General features: G+C 44.8%; 1 protein-coding gene across 3 annotated transcripts in view; it reads right to left on the bottom strand.

Annotated features, from left to right (window-relative positions):
* The window catches only part of LOC143930912 (scavenger receptor cysteine-rich domain-containing protein DMBT1-like), a 41,120-nt gene extending 27,515 nt beyond the window's left edge, over positions 1-13,605 (bottom strand). For all 3 annotated transcript variants that reach the window (XM_077455595.1, XM_077455597.1, XM_077455596.1), the window contains exons 1-3: positions 13,478-13,605; positions 5,841-5,870; positions 1,399-1,713 (exon numbers count right to left, since the gene is read on the bottom strand). In XM_077455595.1, the coding sequence (XP_077311721.1) occupies positions 1,399-1,713; positions 5,841-5,870; positions 13,478-13,595 (463 nt within the window). In that variant the 5' untranslated portion in view covers positions 13,596-13,605. The remainder of the gene's footprint in view (positions 1-1,398; positions 1,714-5,840; positions 5,871-13,477) is intronic.
* Positions 13,606-15,191: the final 1,586 nt, after the last annotated feature.

The following is a 15,191-nucleotide window of genomic DNA, read 5'->3' as shown; positions in this document are numbered from 1 at the left end:
GTGCACTCAACTTCTTTGGTGGACCATGGTGAGGTCTGTTCTGAGTGGAACCTGTCCTGTTATACCGCTGTATGGTCTTGGCCACCAAGCTGCAGCTCAGTTTCAGGGACTTGGCAGTCTTCTTATAACCTAGGCCAGGGATATGCAATAAGTGGACCTCCAGCTGTTGCAAAACTACAAGTCCCATCATACCTCTGTCTCTGGGTGTCATGCTTGTGGCTGTCAGAGTCTCCCTATGCCTCATGGGATTTGTAGTTCTGCAACAGCTGGAGGTCCACTAATTGCATATCCCTGACCTAGGCCATCTTCATGTAGAGCAACAATTATTTTTTTTCAGGTCCTCAGAGAGTTCTTTGCAATGAGATGCCATGTTGAACTTCTAGTGACCAGTATGAGAGAGTGAGAGTGATAACACCAAATTTAACACACCTGCTCCCCATTCACACCTGAGAGCTTGTAACACTGAGTCACATAACACAAAGGAGGGGAAATGGCTAATTGGGCCCAATTTGGACAATTTTTTCACTTGCCAGCAGTTTAGACATTAATGGCTGTGTGTTGAGTTATTTTGAGGGGTCAGCAAATTTACACTGTTATACAAGCTGTACACTCACTACTTTACATTGTAGACAAGTGTAATTTCTTCAGTGTTGTCACATGAAAAGATAGAATAAAATATTTACAAAAATGTCAGGGGTGTACTCACTTTTGTGAGATACTGTAACTGTCTGCAATCTCCCAGTCATCAGAGAGGTTACCTTTCTTCCCAAGCAATGCAGAAAATGTAATTGGACCTAGGACAGACCCACCAGGGGAAAGGGGTATCCTAAGTCAAAACAAATAGGGTTGTAAGGTGTGACTATTCCCGAGCCTTTAAGGTTATGGGGTTCAGCCATCAATCTTAATTTCTTTATTATTAAAGTGGTCAAAAAATAATGTCCTATTTTGTTTCTTCCAGATCTTTTTGAGGCTGTTCATAGCTCTAGGAAGCTTACTTACCTAATAACAAACAATATCCAATAGCTGACCAGTATCATTACAGATTGCTAAATAAGATATGAGAGGACCTTAAAGCTGGAACTCAGGTTATTATTATTATTTTTTTATAGATTTGGATAGAATTAGAAAAGAACAGAACCTGTGTCAGATTTAATTGTGCCTACTCCCTACTTCTTGTCCCAGCAATTGGTGCCACCATGAATGAAAGTGAGGGGAATCTTCATGCAGAAACAGACTGCAATAAAAACCCAATGGTCTAATCTCTGTCCACTCCATAAAAAAAACTAAAAAATTATATTGTAAGATCATGCACCAGTACAATAAATTTGAACATTACCAAAGCTTAAATTCTATATAGACTTCTGCATATCTATCATGTACTATGAAGGAAATAATCACCTGAGCATATAACACCAACATGTTCAAAAGGCATACAGTCGTGTACATAGAACCCACGATGTGAGCATTGCCATAGCGTCTGCTCTGTTCCACTGCAACTCAAATCATCAAAGAGGATGTTCCCACCGCCTTGTCCATACTTAACAAGTGGAACGAGAGGACTTCCACAGCCAGCCTGGTGGCACACCACTTCTGCGTTAACTCTGTTCCAGCCATCATCGCACACAGCTTGCCAGGCTCCTCGGTGGTAGATCTCTACCCGTCCTGCACAGGCATGTTCACCATCTGCCAACCGCAGAGATGTCGGAGGACTCTCTGTAGATAAAATAATACTAAATAAATTCAGCCATCAATCACACAACTGTCTAAACTATAAAACTAGAAACCAGAATATGACAGAGATACTATGAGATTCACCCTACTATTTGTATATGTGACCAATGTCACTGAGAGAGAAATTGAGGGAACAAATTTTCAGACGGGAAATGTTGGATGTGAGCTTGTTGGCGGACAATCCGACCGTGTGTACGCTCCATCAGACTTTTGTTGTTGGACTTTCCGCCAACAAATGTTGCCTAGCATGTCTTCAAATTTTCTGACAACAAATGTCTGTTGTCGTATTTCCGAGCGTGTGTACACAAGTCTGTCCGACAAAAGTCCAGAGTACAAACACACATGCTCGGAAGCAGAATTGGTCAGTCTTGTAAACTAGCATTCATAATGGAGAATTAACATTCGTGACGCGGCAAATTATGAAATCTGGAAATGCAGCGCACAATTCTCTTCTTCTGTAATGGGATAATAATAAAGCTGCTTTGCTGGTGATACTGATGGAGTTATTGCAAACTAATTTTCAAAGGCTTTTTCTTTCTAGTGATATCAAGAATAATATTATTATATATTTTTTTTATTATTACAACACCATTATCCCGTAGTTTATAAGATCACAGATACAACTATGTTTTTTACATTGCATTTTACATTGTATTTTATAAAATGTAACTGCCTACTCCCAAACTGTCATTTGAAGTAAAACACATCGCCAAGTATTATTCTATACAATTTAATTGTGCATTAAAAAAATAAAAATAAATTAATCTTGCTATCTGCCAATAGAATTTAACCAAAAGGTACATTCTATGCATCCAAAAATATAGAAAATATAGCAAATCCGATCATTATTCAACAAAAAAAAAAAAAAATGTCAAAGCAATAACTCCAAGGCCAATAATGAACAACATGTTATCTCCTCCGATTCTGCAACATGGATGGTTGACAAACGGCCGTTCAGAAACAAACTGAAAAGTGCGAAACGGAAAAAGCGAAAAGAAAAGCGTGAATCAATGCTCACCAAACTGCTACTAACACAAAATTAGCAGAGGGAGCTCAAAGGGTGGCGCTAAAGAGCTGAAAAACAACGTAGTATGTCTAGTACGTCATTACATTCGTAATTGTTGGCCAACATTTGTGGGACCGTTTGTATGCAAGACAAGTTTGAGCCAACGCCCTTCGGACAAAATTCCACGGTTTTGTTGTCGGAAAGTCCGATCTTGTGTACGGGGTTTAAGAGTTGTCCCCAGAGCAAAAGGTAAGGGACAAGTCAGGACAAGGGGTGGGCAGGAAGGGTAGCTGCCCTGGGCTCAATTGGATAAGGCCTGATGTGACAATTCACCGTCCCAATCTGATAGCTGCCTCTGAGGGCATGAATGGTTGGACTTGTGTATTTTTTCAACCTCACCTACTGTAATTATGTAAAGTAAACAAAGTCATTCATATAAATGTAGAAAACTGAAGTGAGGACAATGGTGACTGACCACTGCACTCACTTCACAGATCAGAACTATGCTACTAACAGGCACAAATCCATTCATTTATGTAAAAAATAAAAATAAAGGAATGATAAAAACAGAAACATAAAATAAATTTTATGACATTTAAAGCGGAGGTCCACCCTAAAGTGGACCTTCCGCTCATTGGAATCCTCCCCCCCTCCGGCGCCACAATTGGCACCTTTCAGGGGGGAGGGGGGTGCAGGTACCTGTACAGTACAGGTAACTGCACCCACTTCCGGGATAGCTGCCCGGATAGCTGCCCGCTGCCTGCTGGGAAACACACAGATCCCAGAGGCAGCGGATCCATCCTTATTGCGCAGCGCGACTCGCGTATGCGCAGTAGGGAACCGGGAAATGAAGCCGAAAGGCTCCACTTCCTGATTCCCATACCCAAGATGGCGGCGGCAGCACCCAAGAGACGATCGAGAGATCGGCTTCGGGTGCCGACATTGCGGGCGCGCTGGACAGGTAAGTGTCACTATTTTAAAAGTCAGCAGCTGCAGTATTTGTAGCTGCTGGCTTTTAAAAAAAAAAAAAACGTGGACTCCCGCTTTAAGGTACATTTACACCAGGGGCTATATTAGAACGCAAGGGCTGCTGTGCAGTGGGGTGACAGCAGTGCCAATGCTCCAATTGCAGGGCATCTCACTGTTCACTTTTTTAAAACAAATTTTTTTGAAGTCACACAATGACAGCTCATTAAGTTCTATTGGCCACAGTCTGATGTGAGGCAGTAGATTGACTCACACTGCGCTGAAAAAAAAAAAAAAAAGTAGTTCATGCAGTACTTTTTTCAGCACACACCACCGCAACATGGTTGTGTGAACTGGACTGGCAGAAGACGAGGATTTTTATTTTGTGGTGAGACTGTGTTGGAATAGCCACCCAGCACAATCCTACCACACCCAGTGTCAATCTTTATTGTTATTAGTTGCAAAGACAAGAAAGAAATGATTATTATTATTTTTATTATTAATCTATCCTCACAAATTGTTGCTTATTTTATTATTATTTAACAAAAAAAATCCAAATAGCAACTTTAAAAAATTAACATCCGCACAAGCATGTTCCCAGCGTTATAACTGCAAAAGTAGCTATTTTCAACTCCCCTTTTATCTAATGTATTAGCTGATGTAGCACCCTGATGTTTAGGCAAGGTTGCTCTTAAATGTATCTGCCAAGGGATAGTTGTCTTGGCTAATTGCTAGGAGGTCAATTGATTTCAGCCCAATTCTGGAATTGCTGCACTTCTCTCTTTTGTCACTAGGTGGCCGGGTATCTGGTGGCATTAGATAAGACAAGGGCATTGCAAAAAGACCTCAGATCTCATATTTACACTAAAATGCAATAAATAAAAAAGGCCCTTTAAGAGCTGTAGGCGGAAGTGAAGTTTTGACATCGGTTGAGTGTTCTTTAACCGCTTGCTGACCGCTTCACGTTAATATACGTCGGCAGAAGGGCTCGTACAGGCAGAATCACGTGCCTGTACGTGGCCCTTTAAGAGGCAGCCAGCTCACGTGCGTGGCAATCGAGTCGAGTCGACTCACGGAGCTTGCTGCATACCCCCGATCGCCTCATGGGGAGGAAGAACGGGGAGATGCTAATGTAAACAACATCTCCCTGTTCTGCCTGTAATCGGGAGCAGAGATCAGTGACGTGCCACACGTAGCCACGCCCCCCCCCCTACAGTTAGAAACACGCCCCAAGACACACTTAACCCCTACACTGCCCCCTAGTGGTTAACCCCATTCACTGCCAGTGTCATTTACACAGGTATAAATGACAATGGTCCCAAAAATGTGTCAAAAATGTCAGATGTGTCCGCCATAATGTCGCACTCACGATATAAATCTATGAATGTCACCATTTAAAAAAAAAAAAAAAATTATTAATAAAAATGCCATAAAACTATCCCCTATTTTGTAAACGCTATAACTTGTGCGCAAACCAATCAATAATCGCTTATTGCGATTTTCTTTTACCAAAAATATGTAGAAGAATACGTATCGGCCTAAACTGAGGGGAAAAAAATGTATATATTTTTTGGGGATATTTATTATAGCAAAATGTCAAAAATATTGAGTTTTTTTTTTTCAAAACTGACGCTCTTTTTTTTGTTTTGTTTATAGCGCAAAAAATAAAAACCACAGGGGTGATCAAATACCACCAAAATAAAGCTCTATTTGTGAGAAAAAATGAATAATAAATTTTGTTTGGGAGCCACGTCGCACGACCGCGCAATTGTCAGTTAAAGCGACGCAGTGCCGAATCGCAAAAAGTGCTCTGGTCAGGAAGGGGGTAAGATCTTCCAGGGCTGAAGCGGTTAAACTTTTATTTACTGTTTAAAATAATAAAAAATACAATAACTATCTCTTGCCAGTTTCCAGTTCTTAGTACTGGTGCTCATTATATATTGAAAAAAATAAAAACTTTTTTGAAATTGAATGGGTACTTGGAGTATTAATTCTGGCTGTAGATCTCATCATGTTTGATTTTTTTCCATTATTCTTATTATTCAGCGTGTGATATTGAGCAATAATAATAAGCAGGACGGTTGCTGTTTATGGATCATTAGTGATGTATAGTCATGTAGTTAAAGAATGTACTTACCATCCCCGATAGTGGAAGAAGAGCTGGAGGCTGTCAAAAGATAGGGAATCAGTAAAATAATCGGTCATGTGAATTATGGACACCATACATGCACTGTATGCAACTACCGCATAGTCCTAAAATATCTTTATTTCTACAACAATGAATGCCATTCGTATTTCAAAGCTTATTCTTCAGTCATTTTTTTCAACTTTCTATTAAAGCGGAGTTCCACCCAAAAATGGAACTTCCACTTATCCGGTTCCTCCTTTGGCACCTTTCAGGGGGGGAGGGGGGAGCACTGTCTAATTCAGGTATTTGCTCCCACTTCTGGTGATAGATCATGCAGAATCCGCCGTTATCTACGCCATGTCTGACCCCTCCTCCGTCTCCTCCCTGTCTTCTGGGAGACACACAGGTCCCAGAAGACAGCAGGGACCAGTGGGGATGCGCAGCGCGACTCGCGCATGCGCAGTAGGGAACCAGGCTGTGAAGCCACAAGGCTTCACTTAGCGATTTCTTTACTAAAGATGCCGACGCCTCCACCCGGGAGCCGAGGGGACGGGTCGGCTTCGGGTGAGGACATCGCGGGTGCCTTGGACAGGCTAGTGTATATATTTTAAAAGTCAGCATCTGCAGTATTTGTAGCTGCTGACTTTTAATTTTAATTTTTTTGGCGGAACTCCGCTCTAAATCCTCTGCCCTTCTTGTTGTTTTAACTTTGGATAATAAAACATTTATTTTTCTGCCAGTAATTACCATATACAGCCCACTTCCTGTTTCTTGTCTGGCCATTAGCCTAGGCTTATAACATCATGCACAGCTCTCTCTATCACTCTCGTGAGAGTTTGCCAGGAAGGGAGGGGAATAAGTCATAAGAGGGCCAATGAGAGCTGTAGAGCTGGAGGTGTGCCTCTGTGTGCCTCTATTTCATCCCATATGAAGACCCATCACATTTGGCTACCCGCTGGACTGCACATGCGCGACGCCACCATATGCGTTCCGCCCCTGAGTCCAGGTTCAAGTCCCGCCATCCAAGTGGACATACAGTTAGATTATAATAACGCTGAGTGAAGCGAGGCTGTGCCCAAAGCGTGGCAAGCGAAGCGTGCCGTGGGGGGGGGGCCCTGTGTTGGAACGCATATGGTGCCGTCGCACATGCACACTCCAGCGGGTAGCAAAATGTGATGGGTAGCCGAATGGGACGTGACACCTGTTTAAATCCAGGAAGTGAACAGGCAGCAGCTTCAGCTGCCCACAGTTAAAATGGCTGAAGCCAGACTCAGTGGAGGGAGATTTCTGCAGCATATTTGGCAAGTACAGAATCACAGTTTATATAAAATAATATACAAAGTGGTTGGAGGGAAGCTTCAGAATGGCAAAGATGTTTTATTACAAAATATGTGAGCAGACTGCAGTTCCTCTTTAAGTAATTATTATCAGTAACAAACAACTACATATTTTTCACTTGTAGCACCCTCCTACCGTAGGATGCAAAGTAAATTTAGTTTTTGGCTCCTTCTGTAATTAAGGGAGCAGTGATCATTTGTCCTGGTCTGATCATGGTTTAACAGGCTGGGGGTTTGATTGCTTCCCCCTGAATCTAGAAGAAGAGGGGGGAGATGCAAATAACCAGCCTGAATATTGATCATGTTCCAGCCAATCCCTGGAGATGGGTGTCCAATAGGGGGCTGGAATCCTGATAAATGGTCAGAAGCAGTGGAGAGCTGGGCTCTCACTCCCCAGGAGGGTTCCAAGTCTGAGGGGTTGCTACCATGAACTGTGAAGCTGTTCTTGAGGTGGAATTAGGGCTGAGGGCCTGGACTGATCTTTCTAGAAGCTGATTGCTGGACCTCAACACATGGGATCTGGTCTGGAGAAGGACCACATCACTCAGTGACCTGTGTCCAGAGGAAGATGGCAGCTATTTTGGATTGAACTTGCTAGAAGCTGATTACTGGACCTAAACACATGGGATCTGTTCTGGAGAAGGACCACATTACTGGCCTGTGTCCAGAGGAAGATGGAAAGTGGCAGCTATCTTGGGGTCTTATGAGTAAAGACCTTAAAGTGCATTGGCTAACGGTAGTTGTGCAGATGTGCAAGATAACCAGATGACAAAATGACTTGCCCCATGGTCTTCAGCTATGAGGCCTTAAACTGTTTAAAAAAACCTGCCTCATGGTACTCAGTTGTGAGGCATTGGACTGTCCAGCTCTCACAAATACTTCAGGGAAAGTTCCCTCTAATTACTAAGTACTAATCATTTTGGGGTATCCCATGGCCTGACCCATCTACAGTTGAAGTTTCTTCAAGCAATAAATCTTAAAAAGACATCCACTACACTGTTATTGGAGCCGATGTGAATGGACTGGTGCTTGCTGTGGTGGGCAGCCTCTATACTTTTTGGGAATAACCAGTTAATACTAGCAGCCCCGACAGGCCACACATTATTTTTTTATATAAAATAAGTTTTGCTCTGTCTCAGCATTTTATAAAAGCAGCTTAAAGTAGAACTCCAGGCACACATAAAAGAAACAAATTAATGCAGCCAATTGTGTTCCCATTGGAAGATTTCCCCTCTTACTTTTCTGGGGAAACCCCCCCAAAAAAACCTGACAGAAGTTCTAATCCATCTCCACTCTATTAAAAAGTAAAAAAAAAAGTTTTGCCTTTAAAGGGGTTGTAAAGGTTCAGGTTTTTTTTTTTTTAAACAAACTTGTCATACTTACCTCCACTGTGCAGTTGGTTTTGCACAAAGTGGCCCCCGATCCTCCTCTTCTGGGGTTCCTCAACGGCGCTCCTGGCTCCTCCTCTTGAGTGCCCTATTGGAGAAGCGTTCTCCTTCGTGGACACTCATGTGGGCGTGTTTCCTTGTCCTGCTTCTTTGTCTATTCACACAGAAAGCAGGACTCAGCTCCGCCCCCCCCTCTGGGGCCCACGTCATTGGATCTGATTGACAGCAGCGGGAGCCAATGTCTGCGCTGGTGTGCTCATTCCCATCGTGGGAAACACAGGGCTCAGGTAAGTAAAAGGGGGGCCCGGGGGGGGTTTCATCTTAATGCATAAAATGATGGCTGGGCGGCACGGCTCTCGTTCTGGGTGGACGTCATATGATGGCCCTCCAGAATGACCGCTCTCCCGTGACTAGGGATGAGCTTCGTGTTCGAGTCGAACGTACGTTTGACTCGAACATTGGCTGTTCGGCCGTTCGGCGAATTCCGAACGTTTGGGCCGTTCGCGTCAAAATTCGAGTGACGCGCGCGCGGACCACAATGCACTGCGGTGGCGCAGTGCATTGCTGCCCCATGATTGGCCAAGCATGCACTGTGACCCCGCATGCTTGGCCAATCGCAGCGCCGGCAGCGAGGAGAGCCATGATTAGCCACAGGCATCCTGCCTGTGGCCAATCATAGCTCAGGCTGTGTAGTGCACGCCCCACACTATATAAGGCCGCCTTTGAGGCGGCTTCGTGTAGTGTGTTACTTAGCATCTGAAGCAGTGGGTGTTCTGTGTACCTTCAACACAGTACACACCAATCGTTTTTGGCTGATTTCCTATCTTGCTGCTGTGTAGTGGTTGTTGTCTGTGCCCTGACTGCAGTATACACCACTATATTCACCTCACCTATATAGCTAGTGATCTAGCTTTAACCACTTAACAACTGCCCATTGCCGATTAACGGCTTCAGGGCGGTTGTTTAACTCTGAGAGGCCGTTAATTAACGGCCTCCCAGAATTCTGCTCTCGCGTGCACCGAGGTGTGCGCACTCGAGAGCATCCGTGACCGCCGGGTCGCATCACGGATCACGGTAAACGGCCGCTCATAGCGGCCGTTTACCACGTGATTGCTCCGTCAAATGACGGAGTGATCACTTGGAAACAAACCGGCGTCATGTTATGACGCCTGTTCCTCCCTCCCCTCTCTGTACCGATCGGTACAGCGGAGGGGAAAGAGATCGGTGTCAGCAGCGATGTGGGCTGCATCTGCAGTGCCCACATCGCTGCTCACCGAATTTAACCCCTCAATTCCCTGCCAATACTCTGCAATACCAGTGCATACTCTGCAGTACCCTGCCATTACTCTGCAGTACCCCGCCATTACTCTGCAGTGCAGTACCCTGCCATTACTCTGCAGTGCAGTACCCTGCCATTACTCTGCAGTACCCCCCATTACTCTGCAGTAACCCCCATTACTCTGCAGTACCCCCCAATACTCTGCAGTACCCGCCATTACTCTGCAGTACCCGCCATTACTCTGCAGTACCCCCAATACTCTGCAGTACCCTGCCATTACTCTGCAGTGCAGTACCCTGCCATTACTCTGCAGTACCCCCCATTACTCTGCAGTAACCCCCATTACTCTGCAGTACCCCCCAATACTCTGCAGTACCCGCCATTACTCTGCAGTACCCCCAATACTTTGCAGTACCCTGCCATTACTCTGCAGTGCAGTACCCTGCCATTACTCTGCAGTACCCCCTATTACTCTGCAGTAACCCCCATTACTCTGCAGTACCCCCCAATACTCTGCAGTACCCGCCATTACTCTGCAGTACCCGCCATTACTCTGCAGTACCCCCAATACTCTGCAGTACCCTGCCATTACTCTGTAGTACCCCCCAATACTCTGCAGTACCCTGCTATTACTCTGTAGTACCCCGCCAATACTCTGTAATACCCTGCCATAAATTGCCATACCCAGCCATACTCAGAGATACCCAGCCATACTCGGTGATACCCTGAAATACCCAGCCATAGACGCCCCCCACCCCTCACCGCCCTCCGGTGCTTCTACCAACTCGCCAGTACGATCAAAGCCAGAATCTTTTTTTTTATTTTTTATTTCAGGCTTCCCAGCCTAGAGGTGAGATGTGGGGTCATATTGACCCCCCAGATTTCACTGTAAAGAGGACCTGTCACCCCATATTCCTATTACAAGGGATGTTTACATTTCTTGTAATAGGAATAAAAGTGATCAAAAATATATTTTTGTAGAAAAAAATGTCAAACTAACATAAATAAAATAAAATGAACAATAAAAAAATTAAATAAAAATTAAAGCGCCCATGTCCCCATGTGCTCGCATGTGCCACACATGTGAGGTATCGCCGAGAATGTTAGAGCGAGAGCAATAATTCTAGTCCTAGACCTCCTCTGCAAAAAAAAAAATGTAAGCGTCGCCTATGGGGATTTTTTAAGTAGCGACGTTTGGCGCCATTCCACGGGCATGTGCAATTTTGAAGAGTGACATGTTTGATATCTATTTACTCAGCATAACTTCATCTTTCACTTTATGCAAACATTGGGCTAACAAGTGGTTAATAATAGAGCTTGCAGTCAGTAGTGTTAGGAGATAGTGCGTGCTGTCTGCGTGCTCTGTACCCAGTACATACCGCTATAATATAGGGCAGGCCCCTACTTTCAAACATCCAACTTACAAACATCTCCTACTTGCAAACGCAAGGAGACAGCAGCAAGTGAGATGAAAAAAGATGGACGACAAAACAAATTATACAGGGGTGATAACCCTTCCCTATGTTTTCCAAAAAGCTTAAAGATAGTTTTTTTGACTGGAGCTACACTTTAAAAATGTACCGGTTGAAAATGACAAACAGATTCAACTTAACACAACAAACCTACACAGTCCCTGTCTTGTTTGCACCGCCTGTATACTGCTGTTCTGAGTATATAGGGCCTGGGGGCCACACGCATTTCCTTTTTTTAATATGGGTACGGGGTTCCCCTTAATATGCGTACAAGACCCAAATAGGCTGGTAATGGGCAGGGAGGGCTACCCATGCCATGTTTCTCAATGATTTTCAACCATATTGCAGGAACCAGATATAACATTAAAACTGCAAGCAGTTTTAAATGGTGTTATTTCCGTTTAATGTCATTTTGTGCAGGGACTGTTCTAAACACGGGAAACACGTGGCACTTCACAGGCATACTACAGACACCCCCCAGGCACCATATTTAAAGGAATATTTCACTTTTTTTTTTCACTTTAATCGTCATTAAAATCAGTGCTCCCGCCAAAACGGCAGTTTTTAAAACTTTTTTTTGCAGTGACCCATGTCCCCTGAGGCAGGAGGCAGGTCCCCAAACCCTTTTTAGGACACTATCTTGCATATTAGCCGTTAAAATTAGCACTTTCCAATTCGAACGTTCGAGTCCCATAGACTTCAATGGGGTTCTAACGTTCGTACCGAACGCGGGGGTCGTTCGCAAGTTCTGGTGCGAACCGAACCGGGGGGTGTTCGGCTCATCCCTACCCGTGACCATGGGGGCGCACATCGCGGTGATCGGTGATGTGTCAGTCTGACACACCACTACACCAATCTCGGTAAAGAGCCTCTGACGGAGGCTCTTTACCATGTGATCTGCTGTGTCCAATCACGGCTGATCACGATGTTAACAGGAAGAGCCGTTGATCGGCTTTTCCTCACTCACGTCTGACAGACATGAGTAGAGGAGAGCCGATCGGCTGCTTTCCTGACAGGGGGGGCTCTGTGCTGATTGTTTATCAGAGCAACCCCCCCTCAGATGCCCAGCCAGGACCACCAGGATGCTGCCAGGACCACCAGGGATGGCCACCCCACTGGACCACCAGGTATGCCACCTTAGACCACCAGGTAAATGCCAATCAGTGCCCAGGCAGCTGCCAATCAGTGCCCATCCCCAATGCCTGCCAGTGCCATCAGTGATGCCTATCAATGCTATCTATCAGTGCCGCATATCAGTGCCCAGCAGTGCCGTTAATCAGTGCCCATATGTACCCATCAGTGCAGCCTTTCAGTGCTCATCAGTGTCGGCTATCAGTGACCACCGGTGTCACCCATGAGTGCAGCCTATCAGTGTCACTCATCAGTGCAGCCTACCAGTGCCCATCAGTGCACCTATCAGTGCCCATTATTGCCACCTCATCGGTGCCGCCTTATCAGTGTCCGTCAGTGAAGGAGAAAACGCACTTATTTTAAAAAATTTATAACAGAATTAAAAGAAAAGCTTTTTTAAAAAAAAAAATTTATGTCTTTTTTTATTCGTTTAGTAAAAAATAAAAACCGCAGAGGTGATCAAATACCACCAAAAGAAAGCTCTATTTGTGAGAACAAAATTATAAAAATTCTGTTTGGGTACAGCGTAGCATGACCACGCAATTGTCATTTAAACAGCGACAGCGCTGAAAGCTGAAAATTGGCCTGGGCAGGAAGGAGGTGTAAGTGCCCGGCATTGAAGTAGTTAATTATGTTTTAAGCTGGTCATACACTGAGCAAAATTTAGCTACGTCCTAATGAACCGGCCAAGTTCGCTATGTGAGAGCCTCTATTGGCACCACTCCACCGGACATCCTTCCCATCAAAAATAGAAAAACCAGGAGGAAAACTGTGGATAGGACAGCCCCTGTGTCCAATCAGGTGCAGGCACTGTTCGGGTTTTCTGATGCCGTCAGCTGTCAGAATACATGAGCCGCAGCAGAAGATTCACCCATATGAGTAGCTTTGATTTTTCTTTTTTTTCGTTCAGCTTGTAGGCTGAATAAAAGAAATGTATACCATCATCTGCCCAACTCTACACTGCCCTGTCCCCAAAAGGAAATCTGTGCTGGCATTACCCAGAAGTAGATGGTTCATAGCCAAGCTGGTGGTACATTACCTCTGTTCTGCAGAATCCATATCACAACCAGATACACGGGTAAGAGCGGCATCTTGTACTCCTCGGCCAGTCCATACAGAGGACACAGCTTTATACAAGTGCCAGGAACAATGTGCATTCATGGGGCGGAGAATCCTATTCATGTCAATCTTTTGTACTGATCCCTGGAGAATATCTCTGACATTGTAAAGCATATGAACAGGACAATTATAACATGTATTTCTGAAGTCAGTATTTCATGTTTCTGTCAAAACAACCGCAAACTTTGTAAGATAATTATTATATAGTACATACCCCCCGAAGGGATCTGGAATTTTCTCGGGGTCCCCTGTCCCCAGAGCCATTTACTCTGTAAGCAGCATCATGCTCTCTGACGCGCAAGAGGGGAAATTCATTATACCTTCGGGTTTATGGATACGGAAAAATGGAAACAGCAACAACCCCTCAAACAAGTATATGAAACAGCAGCAAATAGAGGTATACATTTGGTATGAAAAAAAGAAAAACACCACTATAAAATATATATATGTGTAGCGGCCATGACCGGTTGCAGGGCGGCCTTGACTTAATGGGCTTACCGGTTACCTTCTCTCGGCCTGCTCTTCCACTTCTAGGGGTTCCCAGGGTTGATACCCAATGACTTGAACACTGACACAGATGAAGTCCTTTCAAAAAGGTTTTATTCTGCAGTAGAACTTTCAATAAGCACAGTCTCTTAGGGAACAGAGAGCACAGGTGAAGAACTCAGGCACCTTGAACTGCAGGTCTAGCAAAGTCTCTATTTCCACCCAGAGAGTAGCCACTCGCAGCTGGGTACTTGCAAGCTGAACAGGTCTCTAGCCAGAGACCGGACTTTTCGAGGGACTAGGTCTGATGGTCTTTCCAACAGGCTTTCGGAGGAGTTCCGACGGACATTCCGAATGAACGGACTTGGCCACACACAATCACACCAAAGTCAGACGGATTCGAAAGTGATGACGTATGACCAGACTAGAATAAGGAAATTCATAGCCAGTAGCCAATAGCTGCCCTAGCATCGGTTTTTGTCCGTCGGACTAGCATACACATGGATGGATTTCTCGGTCCGGCGCAGTTCCGGCCGGAAAATTTAAAACATGTTCTATTTCTAAAGTCTGCCGGATTTTTGGCAAGCAAAGGTCCGATGGAGCCCACACAAGATCGAATTTGCTGTCAAAAAGTCCGGTCGGGTGTACGTGGCATAAGTGTCAAAGTCCATAATGAAGGACTTGCTTACTTTGACTAAATCCAGAGAATAGCCATTCACAACTGGATGTTCCCTCAAGTTGTATAGTCCCTCTCTCACAAGGCCTACCAGCCAACAAGGTGTTTTACTCAGGAACAAGTTTCTGCCACAGACGTTGTTGTAGAACATACAGGAATAAGTCTCTGCCACAGACGGTTTTGTAGACTTCAGGAAACTAACACTTATGGAACAGTCGTGTGATACCTGGATTTTTCAGCCAGCTTGGCGATACTCATGAGACAGGATTCACTTAGGTACTTCAGCCCTTCCAGGCTCTTGCTAAGAAACCCACCTGTACATGGCCTTCTACTGAAGGGTCCTCCCATGGATAGCTATGAAGTTAATGGGCCTCTCCAGCTACCGGAGACGGCACCGGACCACCTCGGAATCCTGCTTTAGTTTCCTTGCCTCGGGCTAGCTAGCCCTGAGACAAAAAGTTGGGTGTATAGC

Source organism: Lithobates pipiens, unplaced genomic scaffold (assembly GCF_037356315.1).
Source record: "Lithobates pipiens isolate NorthernLeopardFrog02 unplaced genomic scaffold, aLitPip1_a1.2 Scaffold_25, whole genome shotgun sequence".
Taxonomy (NCBI): Eukaryota; Metazoa; Chordata; class Amphibia; order Anura; family Ranidae; genus Lithobates; species Lithobates pipiens.
Note: the sequence above shows the minus strand (reverse complement) of the source record. Positions and strands in the feature narration are given on the sequence as shown.